Below are 17125 nucleotides of genomic sequence, written 5' to 3' on the forward strand. Positions count from 1 at the left end.
TGGCAACCCGCACTCCTTCCCTGGATCGAGACCAATGTAGATCATACAAAAAGTTGTATTGCGCTGGTGTTGTGAAATAAACCTTGTGATACAAACCTTAAGTATTTTTAATGACAAACAGCGACGGCTGTTACATTAGGATGAAAAAACTTTAATATTTCTTTTGACCCCCCTGGAAATCGAACCCGGGACATTCAGCATGGAAACCAAACGCGGCTACCAGTATACCATACAGGCAGACAAAATTGTTTATTAATGTTTGTGTGTGTGCTATACGTTCTTTAAAAAAATATGGTCAATATTTTCACGTATTTATATGTAAAGGTTTACAATGGTTTTCAAGTATTTTTTATTCAACGTTTATATTTCTTCACAATATTTTAACTGTGTCCAAATTTTAGTTCACAAATTCTGAATTTTGTCCACTTAGAAATTATGTATATATCAACAAAAAAATCTCAACAAGGATGAAAAAGAATACGAATTTTTGGCATTCAAAAAGCTTAATACCTGATTTTGGCTGGTTTAAGTGATCACTTTATACACTGCGTAACATTCATTATTTTACCTATGATTGATAACCACACCAGTTTTTTTTTTAAATTTATATTTATGCTTCATTTGTAATGATTTTACAAAGGTTTTTTTTATTACTTAATTCATTTCATAGTGACCTCTGTCCATTTTAATAAACTATTGGTATTTAATAATCATGTTCTCAATAAATGGTCTGAATTCTGCCTGTTTGTTTATAATTTCTAAATCAGTTGCTTATACAGAGTTTATTTTATTATATTCGTATTTTGTATTGGAGAGAAATCATATAAATATGATAAATGCACATATGTTTTTGCTGTGTCATAAAATATACAAGATTTGACAAAAGTGTCCGTTTCATTGGCGTTGTTCCGTAACTATTTTTTTTAAATGATCCATCCTTCAACCGGTTTTATGTACCTACTCGTAGAACAAGCTGATTTTGTCGGTTGAATTCAGTCGAATCATCTTTTGATTCTTAAATGTATACATTGGTGGATAAATATATTACAAATATCGTCTTAGTTATTTAAAAGTATTATTTTTGCTCAAAAAAATACTTATGTGTGACATTTAAAACACCGGTAAGTAAATAATTATTGTTTTTTAGACACCCTGTTAACTGTGTGATTCTCAAAGTAGTATGAATGTAGGAATAATTGATATTGGAATACTTCTGTATTTTTGGGTATGTCCAAATCATTGTTAACCTATGGTTGACAATCACACTTACTCAAATTTTTGGAACTACTACATATCGCTCACTCCTTTCAAGAACGTCATAAATCAAAAAACTTGATTTTTCAGGAGAACGTTTTAAAAATTAAACATATAATACAATGCATTAAAAATAAATATCAAGCCACTTGTTGAACTTTTTACTGCGCAACAGATATTTTTAGGTAAAACCTTTATTGTTTTTTTCCATTTGAAAAATATTTAGTATATTTAAAAAAATAATTAAACACTTCATTTTCTTAAAAATGCAAAAACAACACTTTTTGCCCTATAGCGGGTAAATATTAAGTTAAAAATATGCCGCTTTTGCTGGGATATAGTACATTTTCTGTGCATTCCGAAAACATGCACAGCTGAAAAGTGAGGATTTTTTATGTATGACGTTGTTGAAAGGAGTGAGCGACATTCCTCTAAACTTTGTAGCCAAGCATGCCTTGGAGAAACTCGATTGGATGGACCATGGCTAAGACCAATGATTGGGGAGCAACGCACTACAGAGTCAACAAGCGCACAGTTAAATTTTTTAATTTTTTTCAGATTCTCGTCGGCATAATGACGATCAAAAGCAAAAGTTTACTTTTAGTAACATTACTTATATTTTTACTTGGAGACAATCTGAGCAGTGCAGCAGTGTTGTTGAACTCGCCTCCAGTGTTCGCATATCCTTGTAACGGAACTACGAGCGTTCTAGAAAAGTTTTTGACAGGAGAACCCCCGGAAGACGAGAACAAATATTATCTCTTCATAAAAACATACGAAGGAGGATTTCCTGATTTTCCAACCAACTCAAAGATCAAGCTCAAATTTGATTCGTTTGTCAACCTAACTTTGGTAACATTCATTTATTAATATATGTTCAAGTATGAAAATATGTTGGTGATGTAAGGAAAAAGTGTAAGGCTGAGGATAAGCATTATAGATTATATTTTGCATATTAAAAACATTGTTAAATTTGTGGTATGGTAATATAACACTCTTCCTATCATTCATTGTTCACTTTATGTAATACCACTTTAAAAAATAAGTACACATTTTCGTGACAATAATAATAAAACTAAAAATCGTAATAATAATAAAACCCTTATCCGCACCCCAATGGTGCATAGGGCACTGCGTCATATAAACGCAGTGTTATCTTGATCGTTTACACATGAAGGAAAGGTGATCAGCCCTCCGCTTCAGGTATCAGTCCAGGGTAATATTGAATAAATATGACAGTGAAAAAATCACTTATATTTATTTTACCTCCCTTGAGAATCGAACCCGGGACCTCCAGAACGGTAGCCGAGCGTGCTGACCATTACACTACGGAGGCAGACTAATTATTATTATTATTCGTGACTACCGGTTCAATTTCTTAATTTTCTCAATTTAGTAGGTGTATTTTCAAAAGAAAAAGTTGCGGAACACTGTTGTAAAGTCATGTTTAAATCTCAAAGATAATTGTATTTAGATGTTAGTTATTTTCATTTTAACTCTTACCACTCTGTAGGTCAGACATTCTGGCCCGTATGATTCTAGTAGGCAGCTCCGTGGGCCACAATGTCTGGCCCGGCGCAGGTATAACTTTAATCACTGATTTCTCTATCACCCAAGTATATTCTACCGAAAAAAAATTCAGATAAATACAGTTAATCTTAATTAACATGGTCATACAAATTGCCAGACAGTGTCCTAAAATAAGGGAACCAAAATATTTATTTTAATGGTAGAAAAACGTCGCATTTTTTTGATCAGAGTAGCTGATCAATTATGAGAAAAAAATTAAAAAATAATTATGAGGAAAAAGTGGAAAGGGTTAAGTAAATTAATATTTCTTTTCATATTTTTGGTTTCATTATTTTTATTCTTATTTGTTTATTATTTTTAATTTCATTGTATATAAAAAATGTTGTAAAACATATATGGCTGACTAAGTATTGCACCCACCACTTAGTCAAGCTGGAATAAAGAGATATTATTATTTATTACTATTATTATTATTATTATTATTATTATTATTATTATTATTATTATTACTATTATTATTATTATTATTATTATTATTATTACTATTATTATTATTATATTTATTAATTGTTTTATTGAACACTCTCTTTAGTCATCTAACTACGGCCGTATTACAACAAATAAAGATGGATCATTTTTGATTACCACACATACAACTCAAAAGGACACGCTTGGGGTAACTGTGAGAGGGCGGCAAGGCGGCAGAGTCCCTAACCTTTTGAGCCTCAATGTGAATGGGGATGACCTTTGTCCCGATGGAGTTACGACCGTGAGTTTTTTTTTTAGTTTTTTTTAATAATTTTTTTTTTGCATTACATGACATAAATTCGTCTGAGGGATCGCGATTCAGTCTGCTTTCATCCTTCTTTTGCCAACTCCATGCTTCGCTTCCATACATAAGGGTTGAAACCAGAACTCCGTTGTGTACTGCATAAATAAAACTTTCGAAATTTGAGAAGCGTGGTTGTCAATCACGGATCTTCTTCTTCCCAGCTCCATCCCAACCTACCGTCTTTGTAGACTGTTGGGGCCGGCTCTCCTCGGCCCCAGGTTGTAGATACTTCCTTTTAACCCTTTGATGACAGAATAAAAAATATTTTACTCAACACATTTTTATTTCTAGAAATTATTTACAAATAAGTGTATACAGCAACTGAAAAATTACTGAAAATTGTGCACACAGATTGATACAAATTTACCTCTCAATAAAATTAAAAGTGCACATTGTGTGCCTGGTGGTAAGCAACAAAGACTTTGTTTTGTAAAGTATAAATAAAAGCATTTATTCTTGAAAATATGAGGTAATATATAACACTTCTTATTTTTAGTCTAATTATGACTATAACTCACCTGTCATTTTGTTTATTTCGTTCAATAACCTTACAAAATGGATAAACTAAGATACGGATAACCTATAAATATCCCGACATGTGCACATCGCCACAATAAATAGTCTGAAATAAGCTCCGAGACAATGATACCAACATGAAATCTATACAAGCACTATTTCTGTTACATATGCAACACATATTGCACTATGGTTTTAACTAGAAACCTGTAGGCACTATTTATTTTAATTTTTAATTAATGTTTTACTTAGTAAACACCACTATTTCTTAAAATCTACTGTGACACGTGTTTCGATGCATTCCGCATCATTTTCAAACACCGTATGTGAAGCTAATTGTAAATTTTAGAGTTGGGTCTTGGGACGTTGAAGGTTGAAGAGGGGGTAGTAGCTGTTTCTTATTTTTATTTCTTAATTTAATTTTTATTTTTTTTTTTTTTTTTTATCAGAGGGAACATAGACAAAAGGGGGGAGGCTTTACTCATTGTCATTTTGTTAATTATGGGTTTATTGTTATTTATATTCTTATGAATATCTATTGTTTCAAAATGTTGCAGTTTATGGCTTTTCGTATTAATAATTTTTTATTTATTTAATTTATTTTAAATTTGTGGTTAGCAGCAGTAACCAGCTATCTTGACAGGGTTAACTTTTCCTACACTTTACTTGGACGAACTGTTTTCCTCTGCTCCACTTCGCTTGCCTCTGGAATCCTACAAGCTACCTCTCATACATTGTCAGTCTCTAGATCACTGAGAGAAAGATCACCCTCGCTGCCAGACTGGGTAGTCCATCTCAGTGTTTGTTTTACCATGAAGCTTTGGTTTATTTAGTTGTCAGTCATAAGTTTAACCCTTACTGGTCCAATGTCGAATCTCATTCGACATCGATTTTTTGCTCTTAGGTCCCATGTCGGATGTTATTCAACATTTTTTTCATCATAGGTATTATTTATTTAAATTCCAAGCATACATTTTTGTCACTCGTATCTATTACAACAGTATGTGGAGCAGAGGACAAAAGATTTTTCCAATTGGAATGTAACTGTCTACCTAGATTTTTTTTAATTTTGAGGGACCGGAAAGGGTTAATGTCACACATGCAAAAAGTGAATAAAAATTAGCTTATGACAGGAGGAAAGCCCTGTAAATACAAAGACTGCTTCCATCTTTTTATTTACCTTTATTGAGATAATAATATCATTTACATTTCTTGAATGTTTTTCTCAGATACTTTGTGGCACATTTTATAAACTTTATAAAATAAAACAACTTTGTTTTAACCACTTTTTATTGGTACACTTTATTCAACCAGTTTCAACAAGAACCTTGTCATCACCAGGGTTTATGTACTACAAAAAACCCTGATGATGACAAGGTTCTTGTCGAAACCGGTTGGATAAAGTAAATTAATAAAAAGTGGTTAAAACAAAGTTGTTTTATTTTATAAAGTATATAATTTACATCTTATTCAATTTCAAATCTGTTGACATTGTGTAATAGTTATATAAAATTTAGATGGTGATTCAATACTTTCCTTATCATTCACCGTTCACTAAGTGTAATACCACTTATTTTTTTAAGTGAACGATGAATGATAAGGAGAGTGTTCTATTGATAACTGTTAATGATAAAGAAAAAATTGCAGGGAAATTTCGACCAGTTTATTGTTGGAGACCAATCATCGGCGATATCGTCACCGAGGATACCGGAAAAGAGTACTCCCGCTTGTGGAAGAAGGCAAGTTTTCCATTCACCACTAATCACCCAAGGATATACGTCCAAGGCTGGTGACTGGCCTTGGCATGCGGCATTGTATAAGAGAAATACTGATTCAGCGACACAGTCTTACATCTGCGGTGGGACCTTGCTGTCACCTTCGAGAGTCCTAACAGGTAAATAGTAACATATAATATTTATTGTAACTGCAGACAGTTGGTAGAATTCCATATTGCATTGTTGGGTAATATATCCAAAATTAAACAAGGTTTATTTGAATTGTTGGGTTATATATCCAAAATAAAACAAAGTTTTTAAATTAATATATATGTACCCTAATTGAAATTCAACTACATTGCTTATCTTGACACTCATAGAAATCCACATTACCCACCGAAATACCCACCATTATATGTACTCCTAGACCTAATAATAGCAATTATTGTTAGTTTATAAGGACATTTTGTAAATATTTTTAGTCAGTGTTTGATAATGTTCCAAGAAGACGAAGCGCGTCACGTATTTAATATATACATAAATAAATGTAGAATTCAATCCAACAAAAACCTAGTTTTATTTTGGATATATAACCCAACAATTCAATATGGAATTCTACCAACTGTCTGCAGTTACAAAAAATAGGGTTTATTTGGTTGAATTCTACATTATTTATGTATATAATACGTGACGCGTTTGTCTTCTTAGGAGATGATAGTCAAACACTCCATAGGAGTTTTAATTTGTATATTTTTTCTCCAACCTGTTTCGACAAGAATCTTGTTATCATCAGGATTAAACAGTACGTGTTTTACTGTGATAAAGATAACGTTCTTGTCAAAACCGGTTGGAGAAAAAATATTATCAATAAATAAGTGGTTAAAAACAAAGTTGTTTTATTTTATAAAGTTTATAAAATATGCCACAAAGTATCTGCGAAAAACATTCAAGAAATCCACAAACTGCCTCCATGCTTTTCTGTCAGCTGGCAGTTCCCTCGCATCCTCCCAAGTCAGGTCTGGATCCCGAAGTTCAGACGAGAACTGACGACGAATTGTCAGCAGTGGTCGTCCTGGGTGGCGCGAGCCTCATACCTTGTAAAAGAAACAAGTTCTCGGGAGGCATGCGGAGTACATGGCCAAGCCAACTGAATCACATTTTCTGAACGACAGTTGTGACGTAGATTTATCAAGATCATGGTATTAAACATTAATTTATTTTTTTCTAGCTGGACACTGTGTGATAGAAGCGCATTCTGTTATTATTCCTGATCGCTTGCTGATTGTACTTGGTAAATTCAATTTTGAGCCTGTCGACTCGGAATTACAAAATATGAAGGTAATATATTGAAAGCTGTCCCACCGCATGCCCAGATCTGATACAGAAGCATCTAGGCTTCCTGGCAGATCTGCTCTTGCAAAGCATTTTTTTTTCAAACTATTTTGCGAAATTTATTGAAAATGTGACACAATATAAAATTGTATCCCAATTTCACTGTGAATTTACATTTAAAAGCTTTCAATATCCCAGTCACTGCCAATCTAAATAAGTACAAGTTTGTAAGTCACCAAATTTTCTAGAAGTACCCCGGTGCAGGCAGTGAAAGGGATGAGTGTTTAGTTCAATTAGTCAGCTAGTATTTAGTTCAATTAGTCAGCTAGTTCAACCATCAAGCAAAGAAAGCTGATGTACTTCGGACACGTCATGAGAAATGAAAAATATCATCTTCTCCACCTAATCATACAAGGACAGATTGAGGGGCAAAGAACTCAAGGACGCCGAAGGACATCATGGCTGAAAAACCTACATCAATGGTTTGGCAGAAGCACCAAATCTCTGTTCAGAGCTGCAGCATCTAAAGTGAAGATAGCCATGATGATCGCCGATCTTCGTTAGAAGTGGCACAGAAAGAAGAAGTCAGCTAGATCCGACTCCGACCCGACGCTGTCCTGTACACAGATGCCCACAATCCCGACCAGCACAGCAGACAGACACGGAACAGTGCAAAGACATTTACAGAGAATGATCAGTCATCTCATTTCCACTAAACCATTATTCATAGAATAATGGCTGAGTGGAAATGCGATGGTAATGTGAAGGTAGTGTTCATATCATGATAAAGATGTTTATTTTAAATTGATTGCCTTCTCCGTCTTACTCCTCATTACTGAGGATTATCCCTAGACTACGCTACGTGTAGCGCTCCAACTACCGAGGTGCCTGATCCTACCTTAGCTTGATCGGTGTGTCGTGTGGGATATATATTTATATTTATATCTAACGAAGTGATAGTTTGCTTTTAAGTATTAAATAAAAAACTCAAATGTGTTGCTCTGTAATCAAAGAAACGACAGTTAAAGTTTATTCTATAACATATACATTATTATATTATTTAAATTAATCTTCCATACTATTTTCTTCTCCGAACTCCATATTGTTTTTTCATCTGACGTCTTGCTCTATCGGCAATGCCGTGCGCGACATCTGGTGACGGCATTGCGAATCTGCCTTACCGGCACAAAATTAGATAAATTTACAAAAACACATTCTTCATATTTGTTTCAAATATTTATTTAACAGGTTTTCAAGATAATTCTTCATCCCAACTTCAATTTCGGTACTCTGGAGAATGATATTGCAATTACCGTTCTTGCTGCTGTAGTCTCCTATGGACAATTCGTACAACCAATTTGTATGTGGCCAGCGGATGACATTTCGCGATCTTCCGTCATCAATGGTGAACCAGGATATGTAAGAACTAAAGATCTTTTATAAATGTTTGTATTTATATATGTATGTGTATATATCGATATATTTTTTAATGTTTTCATAGGTTACTGGATGGGGATTCACTGGAGGTAGAGTATTTGCTTCTCAGCTAGCCGAGGCTAGAATGCCTGTTGTGTCTGCGACAAAATGTTTACGGAGTAAGCCTGAATTTTATAGCAAATTTCTTCACGACAAGGCCTTTTGCGCTGGATTTAGAAATGGTAAGCAATTTTTGTTTTTATTTTTATTTTTTGACATCTCAACATAGATGTAGAAGAATATGGAAATCTGGGCATTTACGGGGACACACGCGCAACATTCACCAATTCTACCCACGATTGACAACCACACTACTCCAATTCTTGGAACTTCAAAATATAGATAGTGTTTGAAGGAGTGTATTTACCAGTGCTTACTATTTGTTATTTTATTATGATTTTATGTTTTAGGACTATTTGTTATAAGACTTTTTGTTTCTCTATTAGTGTATTTTTATATTAGATACTGTATATATTATGGGTTCTAGTTGAACACCAACTTAATTTAAAAGAAGGGAAGCAAGATGAAAGCGGATTAATTTTAACACAAATTATATTCAGTTCTAGAAAATTACAATCAAGAAATATTTAAGAATAATCGCGTGATTCTAATGTGAGAACAGTTGAAGGACGTGTCGATCAGTGGACGGGCGGTGACGGAATGTGACGTTCTGGTTCCCGTTCGGTGCGAGCTCGGTTTGGGTGTTCGATTATGCTCGTTCATTCGATTGTTGTGGGTTGCCACAGCGTGTTCGATGATGCTCGTTCATTCGATTGTTGTGGGTTGCCACAATATGTATTATCTTAAAGGCTTCAGCCGTTCAATAAATAAATGAATAAATAAATATATTGTTCAAATTCGAAACGAAGTGCTAGAATTGACTAGAATTTCACTAGAGACATCTATGGTGAGGTGAAAGAAATTAGTGACATTTAGAAAAAAAATGTGACTAATGACATCTATGGTGAGATGAAAGAAATTCGTCCGATTTGATTTGGGAAATATCCCATTTGAAGCGAAAAAATAAACGATCAAATTAATTTTGGAATAATTTGATGTAGTGAGCTATGTAGTTGTTTTTAACCTTAGATTTTTTTTTAAAACATGTCGAAAAGATTGTTGGTTTTTCTCTATTTAAATCGCATTTTTTCAGGTACAAGCGCCTGTAATGGAGACAGCGGTGGTGGGATGTTCTTCCCGAAATCGTCTTCCGGTGACCAGCAAACCTGGTTCCTTCGAGGAGTCGTCTCCTTAAGTTACTCAAATCCAGGAGACTTGATTTGTGACCCAACTAATTACGTCATATTCACTGACGCTGCTAAATATATCGACTGGATAAAGAAGGAATCATATGATATAGAATCGTAAACGTGCCATGATCCAATGTTTTTATTCTTTCGAATACAGGCAAATCAAATCATATGATATAGAATCGTAAGCGTGCCATGATCCAATGTTTTCATTCCTTCTAATACAGGCAAATCAAATCATATGATATAGAATCGTAAACGTGCCATGATCCAATGTTTTCATTCCTTCTAATACAGGCAAATCAAATCATATGATATAGAATCGTAAACGTGCCATGATCCAATGTTTTCATTCCTTCTATACAGGCAAATCAAATCATATGATATAGAATCGTAAACGTGCCATGATCCAATGTTTTCATTCCTTCTATACAAGCAAATCAAATCATATGATATAGAATCGTAAACGTGCCATGATCCAATGTTTTCATTCCTTCTAATACAGGCAAATCAAATCATATGATATAGAATCGTAAACGTGCCATGATCCAATGTTTTCATTATTTCTAATACAGGCAAATCATACATATTTATATATAAAAAAAGTGAGGTCAAGGGATCTTGCATCCCTTATGTCACTGCGACCATATTAGGTCTATTGTGACCTCCCTCTGTATGACAGCTCACTCCCAAGACCTACGTGAGTCATGTAACTCTATCATATTAAATCTTAAATCAAGCACTGATTTTTTGAGTCTACTAAGTTGTATTTTATCGTTAAAAATATTTATAAAAATTAATTTTGTGACAGTTGTTTCGAATAGACATTCGTTTAAAAATGCCATAACTAGGCGAAATAATTGTCACAAAATTATTTTGATATGTTATTTTTTATCAATAAAATACTACTTACTATACTCAAAAAATAAGTGTTTGATTTAAAATTTAATACATAAATTAAAATGAAGTTCTACAAATTAAACACCAAATCTATAGTTTTTTTAAAAAAAAAGTCATTTCGGAAAGCAACGGAAAATGGAATTGATTTTTTTAAATAAAGGAAATGGTATACTTTTCTACATCGTAAATTACAATAGTGAAATACCATAAATACTACACTCTCCTTATAGTTCATCGTTCACTTTGCGTAAAGCCACTTTTAGGCCACTTGTCCATTACCCGGGATTTTACAGTCCGGCAGTCCGGTTTTGAAAAATGAAAGCGACTACGACATTTTAGCGTGATCGAATTTACGCGCAACGTGTTCACGCACCGATCAAGAGCACCGATCCGAAGAAAGATGGACTAAAGCGCAAGCCAATCATCGTTTTAAAACGCTAACTGACGTGTCGGACGGTAAGATTCCGTGTAATTCCGTGTAGTGGACAAACGCCCTTAAATGGTAATGATGAATGATATGGAGAATGTTATATTACCACACCACCAAATTAAAAACGCTTTTTAAATACAAAAAAGAGCATAAATATCCCTATTTTGTCTGTACTTACTTGAAACACTTCTACTCTATCTTTATTCACTTGAAGTGCCTACTTTTACTCTTGTCTATTTTTTGCTATAAAAAATAAAAAAGTAACGTACATATATATTATTGCAACATATTGTGATTTTTTTTTCAACAAAAATTGTTCCAGTTATTTTTTCTTCAGAATTGTTATAGTTCGTGTCGCTACGTGTTTAATGGTACAATTCAATTTACAAGCAAACCAGTATGATGACGTCAGTAACGACGAAACCCAATCACTGGTCAAATAAAATAAAAGTGGAAAAAAATGTATCGTTGCTGTTTTATTACTACAAAAAAATATTCTTAGTGTTTTTTGTAAAATGTTTCGTTTTTGTAAAAATGTTAAAATTAAAATTAAACAAGGTTATTGGATTGAATTCTACTTTTATTTAAATAAATACACTGATGTGTATTGTGACGCATTTCTACTTATTAAGACATTATCAAACTCTTTGATAATGTCTTAATAAGACGAAACGCGTAACAATATACATCATTGTATATATTTAAATAAAGTAGAATTCAATCTAAAATCCTTGTTTAATTTTGGATATATTACCCAAAAATTTTTAATGGAATTCTACCAACTGTCTGCAGTGACAATAAATAATGAAAAAATGTTTTTTTTTTTTATTATTATGGAACGCTTTTTTGTGATGTCCTTCAACTTCTTGTCGCATCTGCCTTATTCTCGGAAATCATCTCAAATCCTCTTCCTTTCAAAGGTTTTTTGAGTTTGGTTAACAAGAATATATTAAGTAAGGATGGGGAAGAGAATTGATCGAGTGTTTGGCCAAAAACTCACTTCTAAAACCTGAATGGGCTGAATCTGATGAAACGACAACGCTACTTGAAGATATGAGAGAATGATACTATAGCAAGTTGCTATTTTAATTCTGGCTGGTTTTTGGTGGCGTATGGCCGTTATGATGTAGATTGGGTGACCAGAGTAAAAATGAAAGAATGCTGTACTTACAGTAAGTCCTTGTTTTTAAATAAATGCGCTTACACTGGAATCAGATAATTACAAAATACTTTTCAATATATATATTTATATAGTTAAAGAAGTGAAATGAAAGTCGCAATAAAAACGTCTGTCTGTTTCAACGAACCAAGCAGTTCTCGCTGTTTCGGAGATATCTCGCTTCATCGTCGGTTCCGCTCGGAGATCTCCGTTTTAGTTCGTCTCGTTACGCTTCCGTCCTGCTCACGCCAACGCTGCAAACTCTACGGCGTGGCTGCATAGCCTACAATACAAATAGTAGCGTTCGTTATACGAAGCATCACTGTATTTGTGGAGGTCGTCACTAAAACGTTACATTTCCATTACAAATGATTTTAAGCAGTCAGGAACTCCAGGTTAAAAAATTGTTACGTTTTGGTACGATTTAATCATTTCATATTGGTTTAACACAGGATTGGTCACGTTTTTTTAAGATTTTGATAGAATACAGTAAACATAACAGATTTGCATTTTAAGGATTTTTTGTGCAATGTTGGAAATGTTACTTTTTGGTGAGGACCTACACATCTATACATAAATTCCTGCATTGACACTCTTGTCGGAATTGACTCTAATGTAGATACATTCTCTGTATCTTCATGGTATAGTAGTATACTTTACGCCTATTTCTTGCGGTTCACCTCAACTATGTGATAGATATTATGTTATCCTTCATAAGGTCATGATTTAATATTGCAATAATGTAATAATGTAATAATAATAAATCCCTCAAAAGATGTTGTTGATTCAAATGATACTCCCAGAAATTATATTATTTTTTGACATCTCATCAAAGATGAAGAAGAATATGGAAGTCTGGGCATTTACGGGGCTTACGACCGTCATAGGCTGGTTTGAGTGATCACTTTACACACGTGTAACATTCACCAATTCTACCCATTATTGACAACCACACTACTCAAATTCTTGGAAGTTCTATATATATGAACCAATTTAGAAACCTTGTTCACGAATCACTAAAACTTCACTAGATACATCCATTGGTGAGATGTAAAGAAGCTTTTTATTAAGCAGAAACTCTTATATTAGTATGTGAGATCCGAATCCCGGATTATAATCACACACATGAGAAACGCCAGAAAATACCATTTTCATTTTTATTATTAAGCTTATAATTTGACCAGATAATTTATTTACAACATTTTGAGTGTGTCCAAATACTTGTTCACAAAATCTGGATTATCTCCAATTACAGGAGTTATTTTCATATTATTTTTTGACATCTCATCAAAGATGAAGAAGAATATGGAAGTCTGGGCATTTACGGGGCTCCCAGAAATTGTTGATTTAACGATCCTACAAATTATTAGTATTATGTATATTTCACGAAAAAAGGAATGTAAGTATTTGAACCAGTTTTTGACTGTTAAAACCTATTTCTAAAATCCCTAGAGACTTTTTGAGCCGATTTTGAAATTTGTGGAGATTTGACACTATGTGGACAAGTTTCCTTACTTTTTGAAGACTATTAGTACCTTTTTTTGATATTCCTGTAGATTTTATGAGCTTTTATTTGAACCAGTTTTTGACTGTTAAAACCTATTTCTAAAATCCCTGGAGACTTTTTGAGCCGATTTTGAAATTTGTGGAGATTTGACACTATGTGGACAAGTTTCCTTACTTTTTGAAGACTATTAGTACCTATTTTTGATATTCCTGTAGATTTTATGAGCTGATTTTGAAATTTCTATAGATTTAATACTATTTGGACTAGTTTCTTGTCTTTTTGGAAACTGTCAATGCCTGTTTCTGAAGTGCCTGTGGACTTTTTAGCTGATTTCGAAATTTGTGGGGATATTCGACGCTATTTAATTTAGACTAATTTCATTATTTTTTTAAATGGTTAGTACCTACCTATTATTTTAAATTCCTGTAGACTTTTTTAGACAATTTTTAAGAATTCTACAGATTTGACACAATTTGAACTATTTTGTTTAATATTATTTTTTGACATCTCATCAAAGATGAAGAAGAATATGGAAGTCTGGGCATTTACGGGGCTGACGACCGTCATAGGCAGGTTTAATTGATCACTTTACACACGTGTAACATTCACCAATTCTACCCATTATTGACAACCACACTACTCAATTTCTTGAAAGTTCTATATATGTGAACTAATTTTGAAACATTGTTCTTGAATCATCTTTGATGAGATGTCAAATAATAATATGAAAATAACTGCTGTAATTGGAGATAATCCAGATTCTGTGAACAAGTATTTGGACACACTCAATTTTTTTTTTAACTTTTAATTGGCTATTTCTGAATGCCTGGAGATTTTTCAGCCGATTTTAAAATTTGTGGATTCATTTCAAGTCCTTTTTTATGCCATTGTAAAAAAACAATGTTTTCTTTTTATATTCCAACATAGATAAACAAGAATATAAAGGTCTAAGCGTTTACAGGTCTTACGACATATCATTACATGGTTTAATTCATCACTTTTTACACTGTGTAACATTTATCATCCTACCCACTATGATATGAATTGAATAAAAAATCTCAATTTATATAACTCCCATAGTGATTCTACATTTATTTTACCTCTAGTTGTTATGTTGGCCAACTAAATTTAAATCAGAGGTAAAATAAATATGTATCGTGTAAATATGTAAAAGTAAAATAAATATGAACGTAAATCAGATGAAATAAAATAAATATGAATATAAACCAGTCAGGTTAGGAGTCGAAACAATCGGCGGGTATGTATGAGGATATACATGAACTTGGAAGAGGCGAAGAATGTTTGCAAAGACATAGTGGTGTGGCGTTCTATTCTCTCTGCCTACCCCTGCGGGGAAGCGGCGTAATGGTTAAATTAGTTTTATATTTATAAATAAGAACGGACAGTAAGTGTAGCAAAAATTTCGACACACAAAAAATTTGTGAAATGAAGCAGTTTCAAACTGTTTCCTATATTTCGGAAGTTTCTTTGTATCTACAATATATCCTTAATTTCATGTATAGATTTAACACTGCTTGATCTCGTTTTTTTCAATGGAGAGTTTTATTTCAGACGTCTGTATCCTTAACCAATGTTCCTTTATGAGGACGCCGTCATATTAATTTATACCAACTGTTCAGTTGTGTGCACCAAATTGATTAAAAGGGTAACTGATGTATCACTGTAATACACATCTGCGGTGACCACATGACTGCGAGGCAAAAATCGAAATAGTTTTTTTAACATCTCAGCATAGATGAAGAAGAATATGGAAGTCTGGCCATTTACGGACCTAACGACCGTCATAGGCTGGTTCAAGTGATCATTTTACACACGTGTAACGTTCACAAATTCCACCTATGATTGACAAACACACAACTGAAATTCTTGGATGTTCTATATACCATATGCATATGATCCAGTTTCGAAACATTGTACTTGAATCACTAGAATTTTCACTGGAGACATCTACACATGGAGAAATTGGTTCATATATAAAGATCTTCCAAGAATTTAAGTATTGTGGTTGTCAATAATGGGTAGAATTGGTGAATAAAAAACTAGTCTATGACGGTGGTCAGCCCCGTAATGCCCAGACTTCCATATTCTTCTTCATCTTTGATGAGATGTCAAAAAATAATATGAAAATAACTCCTGTAATTGGAGATAATCCAGATTTTGTGAACAAGTATTTGGACACACTTAAAATGTTGCAACGTATTTTGTTTGCTAGAGGTAAAATCACTCATAAACGAGTAGAAACTTGATAAATAAAATTTTAAAAATTAAAATAATAACCAAACTATGGTCACACTATAAACCGAAACGGAATACCTATGTACATACGTACTGCCGCTATTAATTTAGTTAGTACAGCGATATGATTCCTACGATATGTCTGCAAACAGTGTTATCACATAGTACCAATGGCGCTGGACCTTCGTAATTTCTTACCCCGGTCGAAGCTATTGAAGACGAAATCCCTAACTGTTATTTGATAAGCACTGCTGATAAAAATTGACCATATCAAATGACCTATGAACCAAGATATGCGGGAATAGTGTTTGCATCGGTTTGTACCCGACTCTCGAATCATTCATGGTTGTGAACTGAATACCATAACATCCGTGTTGAATACAAATAAGACAAATGTAAAAAAAATACCTAAAATCGATCGATTTTGTGAGCAGTTTTCAGCGGAAAAGTGAAAATGTGTAAACTAAAAACATTTTTCGTTTTGAGTGGTGTGTTTCTTGTGTTGTCGACGTTCACGGATGCCAGTGTTTCAAGTACGTTTTACTTTTTTTGTTGTTAATAAGTCTCTCTTAGGTCATCGGCGGGTATGTATGAGGAGATGCAAAAATACTACTACTACTACCATCACGCCGTTTCTCCGCAGGGGTAGGCAGAAAGGATGGAACGCCTTACTCTTCTGTCCTGACATACACTCCTCGCTTCCTTCACATCCATACATCTAGTCATACATGCCCTCCGATTACGCAGACTTTTGACACCGCCAGATTTTAGGTGCTGATTGATCTGATCGTGCCAAGTCTTTTTCGGTCGCCCTCGTTGTGTTTTCCCTCTCACATTCGCCACATATATTTTCCTCGTCATTCTCTCGCTATCCATTCACTCCACATGTCCATACCACCGTAAAGAACTCTTCCCAATCTTTTCAATTATTCTTTGCTCAGCCTTACATTCCTTTCTTATATCTTCGT

At 33.6% G+C, this 17125-nt stretch overlaps 2 protein-coding genes across 2 annotated transcripts in view; both read left to right on the forward strand.

The window, feature by feature from the left end:
• Positions 1 to 994: 994 nt before the first annotated feature.
• LOC148308362 (chymotrypsin-like protease CTRL-1) lies at positions 995 to 12050 on the forward strand. Its single transcript, XM_088261848.1, has 8 exons — positions 995 to 1121; positions 1813 to 2106; positions 3377 to 3553; positions 5780 to 6026; positions 7076 to 7185; positions 8428 to 8598; positions 8681 to 8837; positions 9809 to 12050. Exons 2-8 carry the CDS (start codon positions 1828 to 1830, stop codon positions 10021 to 10023), a joined length of 1356 nt encoding a protein of 451 aa, XP_088117974.1. The 5' UTR covers positions 995 to 1121; positions 1813 to 1827; the 3' UTR covers positions 10024 to 12050.
• A 4445-nt stretch (positions 12051 to 16495) lies between these two features.
• Apoltp (Apolipoprotein lipid transfer particle) overlaps positions 16496 to 17125 on the forward strand; it is a 92050-nt gene continuing 91420 nt past the window's right edge. The window contains exon 1 of the mRNA XM_088261860.1: positions 16496 to 16690. Within this exon, the coding sequence (XP_088117986.1) occupies positions 16612 to 16690 (79 nt within the window). The 5' untranslated portion in view covers positions 16496 to 16611. The remainder of the gene's footprint in view (positions 16691 to 17125) is intronic.

Source organism: Brachycentrus maculatus, unplaced genomic scaffold (genome assembly GCF_059751285.1).
Source record: "Brachycentrus maculatus isolate JH-2025_06_01 unplaced genomic scaffold, ASM5975128v1 h1tg000168l, whole genome shotgun sequence".
Taxonomy (NCBI): Eukaryota; Metazoa; Arthropoda; class Insecta; order Trichoptera; family Brachycentridae; genus Brachycentrus; species Brachycentrus maculatus.